The sequence below is a fragment of the Salvelinus fontinalis genome, chromosome 24, assembly GCF_029448725.1.
Source record: "Salvelinus fontinalis isolate EN_2023a chromosome 24, ASM2944872v1, whole genome shotgun sequence".
Lineage (NCBI taxonomy): Eukaryota > Metazoa > Chordata > Actinopteri > Salmoniformes > Salmonidae > Salvelinus > Salvelinus fontinalis.
The window spans coordinates 9,559,750-9,576,196 of NC_074688.1; the positions used below are offsets into that span (position 1 = coordinate 9,559,750).

The following is a 16,447-nucleotide window of genomic DNA, read 5'->3' on the forward strand; positions in this document are numbered from 1 at the left end:
CTTCTGGCTGTGCCAAAGGGAGATGATAACAGAACATGGCCAAGATGTTCAAATGTTCTTAGATGACCAGCAGGGTCAAATAATAATAATCATGTTATAAAATCATTTGAATGTTCATGTTAATCTGTATCTACCCAACTGCTGCTGCTGCTGCATTCATTAGCATTTTAAGAATATGGTAATCACATTTTGATGACTCAACCTGAAATATTTCTGATGTTAAAACCAAACACGTGGTAGAAATATACAAATGTTGCACAATAGAACTTTACACATACCGGTTTAAAATAAATGATTTATAATCAAAAGAATTTCTTCATATTAGCATAAACCTTCTGTCTGATTATATATGCAAATTAAATTGTGAAATTACATTCAGGAAAGCCTGAATTGTCATCTAAAATATAGGTAACACCAGCGACAAAAAATATGAAAATATATTAAGCTGGCATTTATGTTGATTTAGAATGGTAAAGGGTTAACTTGACTAAGTTTTGGTAAAAAAAATAAGTAATGTTGGCTCATCAAAATCCACAATTTCCGCAGAATTACCCAAATAACCTATAGGGCCCTACTAAAGAAATGTGAAGTTTGAAATGAAATAAGTTTGCTAATATGGGTTATTGTTCATGGGACAATTAATAGCTGCAACATTTAAGTAGTTGTAAGGGTTAGGGCTGTCCGACAAAAAAAAAAAAATCTTACTTGACCGAAAGTCATGTTAATTTCGACCAATCGATTGCTCAACATTTAAACGTGCATTTTTCCATTTATACACACCATGTGTTTTGATAAAATCAACTATATGCATTGCGCTTGTCTGATGCTTTAAGCTTACGGGTTGATGCTTCAAGAGGGCGCAAGAGATCTAGATAACCAGAAGAAAAAAACCTGACCCAACTATTCTCCTCCAGCAGATTCTGCCATTACTCTCCTGAAGTTGCCGGTAATATGCTACACGAGGAGTCTGCAGCCTTTTCTCATGTGGAAATGACAATTTATCTTACAATTTCTACTGATCTGCGTGCCAGTTATGGTTTTCATATGCACATGTTCGTGGAATGGTTTCATTTAATTTATAAGGTCTTATCATAAAATCATTGTCATGTGGTTAACAAATTTCATCCAAATCTAAATTAAAATGATAAACCTAAAAAGTAACTTAAATTGCCATTGCCAACAATGTAAAAATAGCCTGCATACAGCAAACAAATAAAAACAGAAAATATCCTGATTTAAAAAAATATATATTTTTCAAATACATTGAGGAACTATTGTAATTATCAATGTATGTAAAAACAGAATTTTTTTGCTTGCTGTTTGAGGTGAAGAAAACATTACTTTGAGAAGCTCCACAGGTCATTAGTGGTGGTGCATTAAGACAATCAGAAATACTATCAGATCCCCAAATGAGCACATATATATATGCCTACATTTGCACACAGGCCACGTAGTCTATAGGCCTACTTCTATGTGTAAATGAGGCCACAGAGCCTATAGGTCTACTTCTATGTGTAAATGAGGCCACGGAGCCTATAGGTCTACTTCTATGTGTAAATGAGGCCACGGAGCCTATAGGTCTACTTCTATGTGTAAATGAGGCCACGGAGCCTATAGGTCTACTTCTATGTGTAAATCAGGCCACGGTGCCTATAGGCCTACTTCTGTGTGTAAATCAGGCCACGTAGTCTATGCGTGCCAGTCCTTACTCAACATTGACAGGAGCGCTCCAAACAAAAGTCAATGACAAAATTGAATTGATAAAACTCATAAATGGACTGAAACAAACTCCCCAAAATTTCTCACAAGTGTAGCATAGGTTGTGCAGTCTGCAAACAATGTGTCCACTCAGACAATGAGAACAGGAAGACTGGAATAATATATTGAATACATTAAAATAAACTACCGTAACCAAAGTAACAAACATTGTAGATTAGAAATTATAGGAATTAACGGTAAACATACTACTGGTGATATGGGGAAGTGATATACACTAACAATCAAACCACTCACACAATATGAAACAAATGTGCACAAATTGGCGGGAGAGAAGTGCATTCTGGAGAGAGAAGTGCATTGTGCATCTGGGTGCTGCATGGTCAATTTGATGTCTGCATTGGCCGTGCAGCATTTACGGTGACACGGCCTCGGGCAGAAGTCGGGGCAAGAACGGCCTCGGGCAGAAGTCGGGGCAAGAACGGCCTCGGGCAGAAGTCGGGGCAAGAACGGCCTCGGGCAGAAGTCGGGGCAAGAACGGCCTCGGGCAGAAGTCGGGGCAAGAACGGCCTCGGGCAGAAGTCGGGGCAAGAACGGCCTCGGGCAGAAGTCGGGGCAAGAACGGCCTCGGGCAGAAGTCGGGGCAAGAACGGCCTCGGGCAGAAGTCGGGGCAAGAACGGCCTCGGGCAGAAGTCGGGGCAAGAACGGCCTCGGGCAGAAGTCGGGGCAAGAACGGCCTCGGGCAGAAGTCGGGGCAAGAACGGCCTCGGGCAGAAGTCGGGGCAAGAACGGCCTCGGGCAGAAGTCGGGGCAAGAACGGCCTCGGGCAGAAGTCGGGGCAAGAACGGCCTCGGGCAGAAGTCGGGGCAAGAACGGCCTCGGGCAGAAGTCGGGGCAAGAACGGCCTCGGGCAGAAGTCGGGGCAAGAACGGCCTGGGCAGAAGTCGGGGCAAGAACGGCCTCGGCAGAAGTCAGGGCACGAACGGCCTGGGCAGAAGACGGCGCAAGAACGGCCTGGGCAGAAGTCGGGGCAAGAACGGCCTGGGCAGAAGTCGGGGCAAGAACGGCCTGGGCAGAAGTCAGGACATTCATACTGCTTGCGGAGCAGTGCTGTTGTCAGGGGAGTGTGTTTATACAGGATGTACCACCCTCCTCTACCGTCAAACAATCACGTCAACGTGGAGCTATACAGAGCCCTCCACATTGTTACAACATCTGGGAGGGGCATAGTGAAGCGCTATAGAGCTCGATTTGGCCTCTGGAGGCTCCACCACATTTTCGAATCGAGCATAAATTGTCTTTTGGTCTAGGCCTCAGCAATTAGTTCACTGAGATAGGTGAAAATATATATAGATATTTTCACCTATTTGTTACTGCGCAACTAAAACAATCTCAGTCGACCAACAGCCTAACGACCAAACAATCGACCAATTGGAGTCAGCCCTACTAAGGGTAATATAAAAACCTAACTGGTTCACATGAATAAACATCGTTCAATTCATCATTATCGTGATAATTCAGACAGTTATTGTGATATGGATAATGTTTTTTCATATCTCCTAGCACTACTGTAAACCTTTCACCCCAATACACACAGACATGTCATGTAATTTAAAACACACACGTCATGTAATTTAAAACACACACGTCATGTAATTTAAAACACACACATGTCATGTAATTTAAAACACACACATGTCATGTAATTTAAAACACACACATGTCATGTAATTTAAAACACACACATGTCATGTAATTTAAAACACACACATGTCATGTAATTTAAAACACACACATGTCATGTAATTTAAAACACACACATGTCATGTAATTTAAACACACACATGTCATGTAATTTAAACACACACAAAGGTGTGAACATAAAACACTCCCTTTCCACCAAGTTTGTTAATTAAATGAATAATGAAAATGTTAACTAAATACCTGATTCTTCTTGTACTACAACTAGAAGTATAACTGTTAGTGTCAGTGATGGAAAAGCAATACATAACAGATTGTGCAACTAGGGTCACTACTGTCTGCATCCGTCCTCTAGTGTGTCATCTTGTTGAGTAGAGGATGAACGGGCTGTATGGCCACACAAGTCTAACAAGCACCGTGGTCTTTATCTTGACTGCTAGTTAACGGGTTATATATTAGTCCTTCCAACAGACTCAGCACAGTCACAGAGTTTGTTCAGACACAATGATTAACTCTTTCTGGTAAGACACATTTGTGATTTATGCCTTCTCTTTCTCTCGGTCTGTCTGGTAGTTAGATGAGACACACTGAATGTTCATTGTTTTGGTTTCAGCGGGGCACAGAGACTTAACCAATACTTCAGTCTCATTACCTTTCCTTTTACAAACCAGAGTTCAGTGCATCAGAGACAAATGATCAAACATGTTTGCTAACAGCAGGAGACTGTTCAGTCCTCTGACGTTTCCAGCTCCCTGAGGCATTCGCTAAGATTGTGCTGTCTCTCTGGCCCTGCGCTAACCTTCCTCTTAGTCAGCAGCCTGGCCACGTCCTCCAGACCTTTCAGTGGAGGGGCGTTATGGGGGAACAGCATCCCTCGGAGCAGACCGTCATTGAGCGTCATGGACAAGCCACACAGGAAGCGCAGGAACAGGTCGTACTGGCCGACAGGAGCGCTGAGGTAACGGTCAACGGCTTTGCGGTACATGTCCACCAGAGAGTGCTCCTTGAACAGCTTGGAGACGCGGTAGGACTGGTCTAGTACGTTCCGCTCCTCCAGACGGAAGGTGAGCCATACATAATGTGCAGCCATGAACTCCTGATGATAAGAACACATTCATTATGAATAATCATTCTGTCAATCTCAATAACGATACCTCAAATCAAGAGAAGTCATGTGCCAGGAAGTCCAACCCACCAGGAAGCTCAGGTGTGTGAAGCAGAAGACCCGCTTGTCTTTGGCATTCGTCCTGGGAAGCTCAGTGCACAGGCCCGAACACCAGGCCACCTCCCTCACCAGCAGACTGTGCTCATTCAGGTCCTCTTCATAGAACACAGAGCGGTTATTATCCAACAGCTTCAGAGCCAGGCGACCCAGTGTCAACATGAACATTTTGTCCATTTCCGTCCATTTCTGCTTATAGGAATAGCACATTTGTATTTCTTTATTCCAGGTTCAAAAGATACATTACACACTATAACAGCTCCACCAGCACACAACCCACACCAATGTCATATGACATAACGTGGAGAAGACTAAACAAAATCAAACTCCTGGAACCAGACCCTGAGACTTTCTAGAGCCGTTTAGCATCGGGGAAAAAATGTCAGACCAAGTCTATACTGTACATAAGACCTAGTACACAACTAGCAGGTAAGATGAGTGGCATACAGTGCCTTCGGAAAGTATTCAGAGCCCTTGACTTTGTCCACATTTTGTTACGTTACAGTCTTATTCTAAAATGTATCAAATATTTTTTTTTCTCAATCTACACACAACACCCCATAATGACAAAGAAAAAAATGGTTTAGAAATGTTTGCTAATTTATTAAAAATAAAAAACTGATGTCACATTTACATAAGTATTCAGATCCTTTACTCAGTACATTGTTGAAGCACTTTTGGCAGTTATTCGAGTTTTCTTGGGTATGACACTACAAGCTTGGCACATCTGTATTTGGGGAGATTCTCCCATTCTTCTCTGCAGATCCTCTCAAGCTCTGTCAGATTGGAAGGGGAGCGTTGCTGCACAGCTATTTTCAGGTCTCTCCAGAGATGTTTGATCGAGTTGAAGTCCAGGCACTGGCTGGGCCACTCAAGCACACTCAAGATACCTGTGTGCTTAGGGTCATTGTCCTATTGGAAGGTGAACCTTTGCCCCAGTCTGAGGTCCTGAGCATGTTTTCCTTCAAGGATCTCTCTGTACTTTGCTCCATTCATCTTTCCCTCTACCCTGACTAGTCTTCCAGGCTCTGCCACTGAGGATTGGCTTCCGTCTGGCCACTCTACCATAAAGGCCTGATTGGTGGAGTGCTGCAGAGATGGTTGTCCTTCTGGAAGATTCTCCCATCTCCACAGAGGAACTCTAGAGCGCTGTCAGTGACCACTTCTCCCCCGATTGCTCAGTTTGGCCTTGCTGCCAGCTCTAGGAAGAGTCTTGGTGGTTCCAAATGTATTTAAGAATGGAGGCCACTGTGTTCTTGGGGACCTTCAATGCTGCAGAACCCTTAGTACCCTTCCCCAGATCTGTGCTTCAACAATCCTGTCTCTGAGCTCAATTCCTTCCACCTCGTGGCTTGGTTTTTGCTCTGACGTTCACTGTCAGCTCTGGAACCTTAGACAGGTGTTTGCCTTTCCAAATCATGTCCAATCAATTGAATTTACCACAGGTGGACTACAATCAAGTTGTAGAAACATTTAAAGGATGATGACTGGAAACAGGATGCAGCGAGTCTTCTAGCGAAGGGGCTGAATACTTAGTTAAAAAAAAGGTAGCAGATTTAGATTTTTAAGAAATGTGCTAAAATTTCTGACCCTGTTTTCGCTTTGTCATTATGGGGGTATTGTGTGTAGATGGCTGAGGATTATTTATTTAATCCATTTTAGAATAAGAATGTAACCTAACAAAATGTGGAAAAAGTTAAGGGGTCTGAATACTTTCCGAAGGCACTGTATATATGCTAATTATTAGGAGGGTGGATCAGACCTGTGAGTTGGGGTTTTGCCCGTGGTATTTCTCCAGCTTGCGGTTGTTCTGGATGATCATGTAGTGGATGAAGAAGGACGTAATCTTGGGGGGCTCGTTTCCGTAGTCATCTTGGTTACGGAAACCCCTCTCATACACCATGGCAACCATCCAGCAGCAGAAGGGAATATGACACAGGGTGTAGATGGTGGGGGAGCTCTTGGTGTGTCTGATGATCTTAGCAGCCAGAGACTTGTCCGAGTAACGCATGGTCAGATAGTCATCCTTCTGCTCGTCACTGTAAAACAATAAACAGACAAACTAATAAACAGCAATAAAAGTCCATGGTTAGCATTTTATATCAGTGTTAAGTTTCACTCACCCCAATAGTGCTTTACACTGTGTTGCAACAACTCATAGGATGTTAGAGGGGGTTAAGTTACTCCGGGAAAAAAAAACATTACCCTAACACCCAATCCCCATACCACCCTCTTAACACCACACACACCTGTAACCCTGTATCTCAGTGACACGGTGGATGTACTCAGGAGGTATCTGATTGGTAGCTGCACGTCTCCCAGTCAGCCACAAGAGGGCGTGCGGCAGCAGAGAGCCTCGGATCAGATTTACCAACAGGGAGTCCAGGGGAATAACAGCCTCTATGTCAGTCACAACAGGAGTGTTCTGGGGGAGAAGGAGAGACATCTTTATAGGTACTGTACAGAGAGGTTCCATAGCCAAACACCTAATCTCAGCCCTGTGAGTACCTTGAAATCAAGATTTCCTTGGTAGATGTCGATCCCGTCCATGACAAACAGCACCTTGCAGTCTGGCTGCTCCAGAAAGTCCATGGAGCGTGTCTCATTGTGGTACGTCTGCAGCAGCTCCAACATACTGATGTCCTTCTTCTCAACTATGTTCCGCTCCCTCAGCGACTGCATCTCCCGGAACGGAAACGGGAACACAAACTGAATGTCGAAATTAGCCCGATCCTCTGCCCAATCCAGCATGAACTTCTGGACCGCCACAGAGTTTCCGATTCCGGGCACCCCCGTGGTCAGAACGCATCGTACTGGAGACCCATTCATGGACCGGAGACGGAAAATGTTATTCCCACCAATCATGCTGTCTGGGGAGGCAACCTGGGGAGGGTTGGGAGGATCGGACCAGACCTCGTGCAACGGATTAACCCCGCCGTAACCTTGGGTGGAGATTTGGGGTTCAACGTAGACGTACTTCAGGTATATATGCTGGCCTGCCCGGGGTACACCCTCAAAGATACAGTTGTGTCTCCGGATCAGATCACACTTCAACTCATACTGGATCACAGCTAAAGAGGGGGAGACAGAGAGAGGGACAGACGTTGGGGGAGACAGAGGGACGGACGTTGGGGGAGACAGAGGGACGGACGTTGGGGGAGACAGAGGGACGGACGTTGGGGGAGACAGAGGGACGGACGTTGGGGGAGACAGAGGGACGGACGTTGGGGGAGACAGAGAGGGACGGACGTTGGGGGAGACAGAGAGGGACGGACGTTGGGGAGACAGAGGGATGGACGTTGGGGGAGAGAGAGAGGGACGGACGTTGGGGAGACAGAGGGATGGACGTTGGGGGAGAGAGAGAGGGACGGACGTTGGGGAGACAGAGAGAGGGACGGAAGAGGGTGAGAGAGGACATAGAGATTGGTTGGAGGGAGCGAGAACAGTCTGACTGAGTACAGATACTTCCCCAGTCACAGGTCTGTCTCAAATACTGTCTCTGGTACAGTGCATTCAGAAAGTATTCAGACCATTTGACTTTTTCCACAGGTGACGTTACAGCCTTATTTTAATAAAAATAAAAAATAAATGTAATGCTCAATCATTAACCATAATGACAGACCAAAAACATGTATTTAGAATTTTTTGCAAATGTATAAAACAGAAATACCTTATTTACATAAGTATTCAGACCCTTTGCTATGAGACTCGAAATTGAGCTCAGGTGCATCCAGTTACCATTGATCATCCTTGAGATGTTTCTACAACTTGATTGGAGTCCACCTGTGGTAAATTCAATTGATTGGACATGATTTGGAAAGGCACACACCTGTCTATGTAAGGTTCCAGAGTTGACAGTGTATGTCAGAGCCATGAAGTCCAATGAATTATCCGTAGAGCTCTGAGACAGGATTGTGTCGAGGTACAGATATGGGGAAGGGTACGAAGAAATGTCTGCAGCATTGAAGGTCCTCAAGAACACAGTGGCCTCCATCATTCTTAAATGGAAGAAGTTTGGAACCACCAAGACTCTTCCTAGAGCTGGCCGCCTGGCCAAACTGAGCAATCGGGGGAGAAGGGCCTTGGTCAGGGAGGTGACCAAGAACCCAATGGTCACTCTGACAGAGCTCCAATCCTCAGTAAAAGGCTCATGACAGCCCACTTGGAGTTTGCCAATATGCACCTAAGGGACTCTTGGACCATAAGAAACAAGATTCTCTGGTCTAATGAAACCAAGATTGAACTCTTTGACCTGAATGCCAAACCTCACATCTGGAGAAAAACTGGCACCATCCCTACAGTGAAGCATGGTGGTGGCAGCATCATGCTGTGGGATGTTTTTTCACCTTCCAACAGGATAACGACCCTAAGCACACAGCTAAGACAGGGCAGGAGTGGCTTCTGGACAAGTCTCTGAATGTCCTTGAGTAGATCAAACATCTCTGGAGAGACCTGAGAATAGCTGTGCAGTGGCGCTCCCCGTCCAACCTGACAGAGATTGAGGTTCTGCAGAGAAGAATGGGAGAAGCTCCCCAAATACAGCTGTACCAAGCTTGTAGCGTTGTTGCCAAAGGTGCTTCAACAAAGTATTGGATAAAGGGTCTGAATACTTATGTAAATGTGATCTTTTTTTATTTGTAATAAATTTGCAGAAATGAATACAAACCCGTTTTTGCTTTGTCATTATGGGGTATTGTGTGTAGACTGAGGGGAAAAATACAATTGAATCAATTTCAGAATAAGGCTGTAACTTAACAAAATGTGGTGGAAGTCAAGGGGTCTGAATGCTTTCAGAATGCACTGTTTTTAAAATGACTTTTCAATACAAGTATTCTGATAAACTAATTGGTTTTTTTCTTCTGATAAAGGTTAATGTATTTGGAAATAAACCTGGAAACTATTTGAAAATACTCATACACTGACTCAGACACTCCCATGCATTTAACCCAGGTATTTAAAAATAGTACTTGAAATAAGTCTTAAATACTTTCAAATACAATTTGATTCACTTTATTTTTTTTTTATACAAATAACAAAATAAAAGTACTTGTTTTGGCATGTGTATTTGAAAATACTAAAATGCACAGATAGGTGTGCTCTTCTTTACTATTGATGGCCTGATACATCAAACCCCCGTAAACCTATGTGAACTTTCCTCCACATCTAAAGGTGATGAGTTATCTTATCTCTGAAATATATTGCTAACAAACATTAGGCTGGGTATCAGTCAAGCAAGACCTCATGAAGTTTGATATGTGCCATAGCCTACAACACAAAGGCACTATGGATTTATTTTCCCTGGTTGACACAGACATGCTCAGGGAAGTGATATCACAATGCAAGCCCTCTACCGGTCTTCTCCATCCTATCCCCACCACCTTCAAATACAATATTTAATTGCATATCTGAAGAAGTGCAAGATATTTTTAATCTCTCCCTGTTCACAGGCATTTTCCACACAGCACTAAAAGGTGAAACCAATTCTGAAGAAAAGTCACCTAGATTCTTCAGCTCTAAGCAATTTTTTGGCCAATCTACAACCTTCCATTGTTAGGCAAAAATTGGTTTTCAAACAGCAAAATTAAAGTACCAACTGTATTTTTGAAAAATTCAAATCTGGTTTTCGTGCTCACCACAGCACAGAGACCGCCTTAGTTACAGTGGTAAAATTATCTTAGAGCAAACACAGATGCCAAACAGCTCTCTGTCTTTGTACTCTTGGATTTAAGTGCCGCATTCAACACTTGACCCTGATGTCCTTCTGGCCAGACTGGAGAGGTGGGTTGGCCTCTTCGGTTCAGTTCTAAATTGGTTAAGGACCTATTTAACTGGTGGAGAGTGTCACCCTTGGTGAACATAACTCAGAAAATAGATATCACATGGGTTCCAGAGTGGAGCAGCGGTCTAAGGCACTGCATCTCAGTGCGAGAGGCATCACTGCAGTCCCTGGCTCCATTCCTGGCTGTATCACAACCGGCCGTGTTTGGGAGCCCCATAGGGCGGCGCACAACTATAACCCCTGAAGGAAGTTGTTTCAGCTTGTCCAACACCCACAACCGCCAGTCCCTTAGCCCTGTGAGTCCCCCCCACAACCGCCGGTCCCTTAGCCCTGTGAGCCCCCCCCACACACACACACACACCCCCGCCAGTCCCTTAGCCCTGTGAGTCTGGTGTGGTCAGTGAAAACCAGTTCTGGTCGTTACCTCTCTTGCACTTCTTCTCCAGTTCCTGGGCCTGCTCAGGTTTCTTCATGCTCTCCAGCATGCGGATCGCCACCCGCAGCCCTTGCAGTTTACCTGACACATAACAATCACCATCATCAGAAACCAAACGCACATTATAAAACACATACACATAATGTATTACCATGGTAACACCTCAAATGACAGGTGTACACTAACGGGGTGTGACTGTAGTAAGCAGCACACTAACGGGGTGTGACTGTAGTAAGCAGCGCACTAACGGGGTGTGACTGTAGTAAGCAGCGCACTAACGGGGTGTGACTGTAGTAAGCAGCGCACTAACGGGGTGTGACTGTAGTAAGCAGCGCACTAACGGGGTGTGACTGTAGTAAGCAGCGCACTAACAGGGTGTGACTGTAGTAAGCAGCGCACTAACAGGGTGTGACTGTAGTAAGCAGCGCACTAACAGGGTGTGACTGTAGTAAGCAGCGCACTAACAGGGTGTGACTGTAGTAAGCAGCGCACTAACAGGGTGTGACTGTAGTAAGCAGCGCACTAACAGGGTGTGACTGTAGTAAGCAGCGCACTAACAGGGTGTGACTGTAGTAAGCAGCGCACTAACAGGGTGTGACTGTAGTAAGCAGCGCACTAACAGGGTGTGACTGTAGTAAGCAGCGCACTAACAGGGTGTGACTGTAGTAAGCAGCGCACTAACAGGGTGTGACTGTAGTAAGCAGCGCACTAACGGGGTGTGACTGTAGTAAGCAGCGCACTAACGGGGTGTGACTGTAGTAAGCAGCGCACTAACGGGGTGTGACTGTAGTAAGCAGCGCACTAACGGGGTGTGACTGTAGTAAGCAGCGCACTAACGGGGTGTGACTGTAGTAAGCAGCGCACTAACGGGGTGTGACTGTAGTAAGCAGCGCACTAACGGGGTGTGACTGTAGTAAGCAGCGCACTAACGGGGTGTGACTGTAGTAAGCAGCGCACTAACGGGGTGTGACTGTAGTAAGCAGCGCACTAACGGGGTGTGACTGTAGTAAGCAGCGCACTAACGGGGTGTGACTGTAGTAAGCAGCGCACTAACGGGGTGTGACTGTAGTAAGCAGCGCACTAACGGGGTGTGACTGTAGTAAGCAGCGCACTAACGGGGTGTGACTGTAGTAAGCAGCGCACTAACGGGGTGTGACTGTAGTAAGCAGCGCACTAACGGGGTGTGACTGTAGTAAGCAGCGCACTAACAGGGTGTGACTGTAGTAAGCAGCGCACTAACAGGGTGTGACTGTAGTAAGCAGCGCACTAACAGGGTGTGACTGTAGTAAGCAGCGCACTAACAGGGTGTGACTGTAGTAAGCAGCGCACTAACAGGGTGTGACTGTAGTAAGCAGCGCACTAACAGGGTGTGACTGTAGTAAGCAGCGCACTAACAGGGTGTGACTGTAGTAAGCAGCGCACTAACAGGGTGTGACTGTAGTAAGCAGCGCACTAACAGGGTGTGACTGTAGTAAGCAGCGCACTAACAGGGTGTGACTGTAGTAAGCAGCGCACTAACAGGGTGTGACTGTAGTAAGCAGCGCACTAACAGGGTGTGACTGTAGTAAGCAGCGCACTAACAGGGTGTGACTGTAGTAAGCAGCGCACTAACGGGGTGTGACTGTAGTAAGCAGCGCACTAACGGGGTGTGACTGTAGTAAGCAGCGCACTAACGGGGTGTGACTGTAGTAAGCAGCGCACTAACGGGGTGTGACTGTAGTAAGCAGTGCACTAACAGGGTGTGACTGTAGTAAGCAGTACACTAACAGGGTGTGACTGTAGTAAGCAGTACACTAACAGGGTGTGACTGTAGTAAGCAGTGCACTAACGGGGTGTGACTGTAGTAAGCAGTGCACTAACGGGGTGTGACTGTAGTAAGCAGTGCACTAACAGGGTGTGACTGTAGTAAGCAGTACACTAACAGGGTGTGACTGTAGTAAGCAGTGCACTAACAGGGTGTGACTGTAGTAAGCAGTACACTAACAGGGTGTGACTGTAGTAAGCAGCGCACTAACAGGGTGTGACTGTAGTAAGCAGCGCACTAACAGGGTGTGACTGTAGTAAGCAGTGCACTAACGGGGTGTGACTGTAGTAAGCAGCGCACTAACGGGGTGTGACTGTAGTAAGCAGCGCACTAACGGGGTGTGACTGTAGTAAGCAGCGCACTAACGGGGTGTGACTGTAGTAAGCAGCGCACTAACGGGGTGTGACTGTAGTAAGCAGCGCACTAACGGGGTGTGACTGTAGTAAGCAGTACACTAACAGGGTGTGACTGTAGTAAGCAGTGCACTAACAGGGTGTGACTGTAGTAAGCAGTACACTAACGGGGTGTGACTGTAGTAAGCAGTACACTAACAGGGTGTGACTGTAGTAAGCAGTGCACTAACAGGGTGTGACTGTAGTAAGCAGTACACTAACAGGGTGTGACTGTAGTAAGCAGTGCACTAACGGGGTGTGACTGTTGTAAGCAGTGTACTAACAGGGTGTGACTGTAGTAAGCAGTACACTAACAGGGTGCGATTGTAAATTTGTGGTCGTCTTTACCGAAGCGCTCCAGCATCTTATCCACTATGTCCAGCGTATCGCTCTCCTCCAGGTCAGTCATGGTGAAGGAGGGGTGGCGCCCACATAAGTAGCGCTTAAACAGGTGTAACTCAGGACCAACCAGGGATGTCAGACAACTCTGCATGGACTACAGAGAGGAAGGGGAGGAGAGAGTTCACATGCATACTCTCATAGCAAGAGAACAGATCAGACATTCACATTGGTGAAAACATGCTCACACACCTTGAATATGTAGGGCAGGTCGAATTCAGGGTGCAGCTTGCCTGGCTGTTGCTCGTCATCACCCTCTTCCTGTGATTCGTCCTCAGGCTCGACGGAGGGCGGGGGCTCAGGGGAGTCTACCTGGATGGGGCTGCTCTCATCCCTTTTTTCCTCCTCCTCCGCACATCTACAGAGAGAATTTACCTGATAAGCAACTCTGTGTGTGTGTGTGTGTGTGTGTGTGTGTTTGTGTGTGTGTGTGTGTGTGTGTGTGTGTGTGTGTGTGTGTGTGTGTGTGTGTGTGTGTGTGTGTGTGTGTGTGTGTGTGTGTGTGTGTGTGTGTGTGTGTGTGTGTGTGTGTGTGTGTGTGAGAGACCTCTCTGTGACGAAGGTTCCCACTTGGGGGTGCTTGCTGACAGACTGCTGGTGTGTGATCTCAGTGAAGACCGTCTCTGGAGACACGTTGCGGTTCAGCTGGACCCTGGAGGAACAAGAGTGCATCAGCACAACCTTAACGGCAGGACAGGAGAATGGATGGAAGTTGCATTTCAAACCTTTAAAAGTAACGTCATAGATCAGGGCAACATTGGGGAGAGCCAAGCCAACCAGGAAACAATCTGATAGTGTTATGTGGTCACACTGTGCGAGTAATACCCAGCGATAGCATACAGTGCCTTCCGAAAATATTCTTTCCCCTTGACTTATTAAATTGATTTCTCACCCATCTACACTCAACACCACATAATGACAAAGTAAACAAAAAAATGCATATTGATTTCAAATAAAATACCTGATTGACATCAGTATTCACACCCTGAGTCAATAGATGTTAGGATCACCTTTGGAAGTGATTACAGCTGTGAGTCTTTCTGGGTAAGTCTCTAAGAGCTTTGCACACCTGGATTGTACAATATTTGCACATATTCCTTTTAGAATTCTTTAAGCTCTGTCAAGTTGGTTGTTGATCATTGCTAGACAGCCATTTAAGTCTTGCCATAGATTTTCAAGCCATCGATTTTGTCCCAAACATAATGCTTTGTATTCAGGAAATTAAGTTAATTTCTTTGCCACATTTTGAGGTTTTACTTTAGAGCCTTATTGCAAACAGGATGCATGTTTAGGAATGTGTTTTATTCAGTACAGGCTGCCTTCTTTTCACTCTGTCATGTAGGTTAGTATTGTGGGGTAACTGCAATGTTGTTGATCCATCCGTTTTTCTATCAGTCATTAAACTCATCATTGGCCTCATGGTGAAATCCCTTAGCGGTTTCCTACCTCTCTGGCAATTGAGTTAGCAAGGACACCTGTCTCTTTGTAGTGACTGGGTGTATTGATACACCATCCAAATTGTAATTAATAACTTCACCATGCTCAAAGGGATATTCAATGTCTGCTTTTTTTTTTTACCCATCTGCCAATAGGTGCCCTTCTTTGCGAGGCATTGGAAAACGCCCCAATGCTTTGTGGTTGAATCCGTGTTTGAAATTCACTGATCGACTGAGGGACCTTAAAGATAATTGTATTTGTGGGGATGAGGTGAGGTAGTCATTCAAGAATCATGTTAAACACTGTGCTACTTATTATGTGAGCTAAGCACATTTTTACTCCTAAACGTATTTAGGCTTGCCATATCAAAAGGGATTGAATACTTAGACTCAAAGCTCAATTTAATCAATTTTAAAGGATAAGTTTTCTTGCCATTTACATCAAAAATAGAGATTTGGCTGAAAAAAAAAACTTCTTTAAATTCAGGCTGTAACACCACATAGTGTGGAAAAAGTCAAGGGGTGTGAGTACTTTCTGAAGGCACTTTAGGTGGTCAGTCAGGTTTGACAGGCAAGCTGTGTGTGTGTGTGTGTGTGTGTGTGTGTGTGTGTGTGTGTGTGTGTGTGTGTGTGTGTGTATACCCTGTATATGTAGTGAAGGTGTGTAGTTCCGATTTGCCAAATGAGCGCTGCGCCTCTGTGATGTTCTCGTCCTCTTCCTCCTCATCACTCTTCATGGAGCCATAGCTAGAGGGAGGTCTCTCCTGGTTCCGGCTCCCCTGTAGGATCCTGACATCATCCCAGGAAATAACAACTAGTAACTTTTTCTAAAACGTGTATTACTAGTTGTGTATGCTGTGGTTGGTGTCACAAAATATATTTGGGACCTGGAAAGGTTCTATTCAAAACACCATCAGTTATGATAAGTCTGCTAACAACAAGTCTTTACATGTTTCTCTGACCAGGTAGTTTGTAGCCGGCTGCCTAGCTATTTTAAAAAACATAAATTGAGATGACAGAAGGGAATATAGCTCAAATGACACATTTGATATTTGTCCAACAACACTGCAACACACTGACGTATATTCAACTGACGCTAATCGTTCAAACACTCTTTCCGGAGGCCTAACAGACAGTGGTACCGGTCCACTCACCCCTCCACTTCTGAATCGGAGTCCATTTCGGTTCCCCCGACAGGCTCAAATCCCGAACCTCCTGTGAAGGGGGAGAGATTATTCTGGTGCCGTCGGTCAAATTAATGAAGTTGCAGGGAGTTGAAAAAAAGTAGGTTGGCTGCCCTAAGGCCTAGTGCTAACGTGTGTGTTGCATTAGCTAACGTTACATACCAAGTAAGTTGTGACACTGGCATATCGACGTCCTGTACACAATGTAAACAATGCTTTCAACGCCTATTGGGTGCGCATTTGAAAATGATCCCAAAACTATACAGGCAAGTACATTTAGAAAGTTATAATACCCTACTCACAACACTACTAACCAGCCAGCTCTCTTACGTCCCACCTTTTCAAAATGTCGGACTTTACTTCCGCTTTCCACTTAA

General features: G+C 45.3%; 1 protein-coding gene across 1 annotated transcript; it reads right to left on the reverse strand.

The window, feature by feature from the left end:
• Nucleotides 1-277: 277 nt before the first annotated feature.
• On the reverse strand, nt 278-16,447 carry nlrc3l (NLR family, CARD domain containing 3-like). The gene is made up of 12 exons (XM_055879601.1): nt 16,385-16,447; nt 16,041-16,101; nt 15,529-15,675; nt 13,998-14,102; nt 13,643-13,808; nt 13,400-13,547; nt 10,844-10,936; nt 7,149-7,711; nt 6,890-7,065; nt 6,403-6,679; nt 4,614-4,829; nt 278-4,514 (listed from the first exon to the last, which is right to left on the reverse strand). Exons 2-12 carry the CDS (start codon nt 16,064-16,066, stop codon nt 4,146-4,148), a joined length of 2,286 nt encoding a protein of 761 aa, XP_055735576.1. The 5' UTR covers nt 16,067-16,101; nt 16,385-16,447; the 3' UTR covers nt 278-4,145.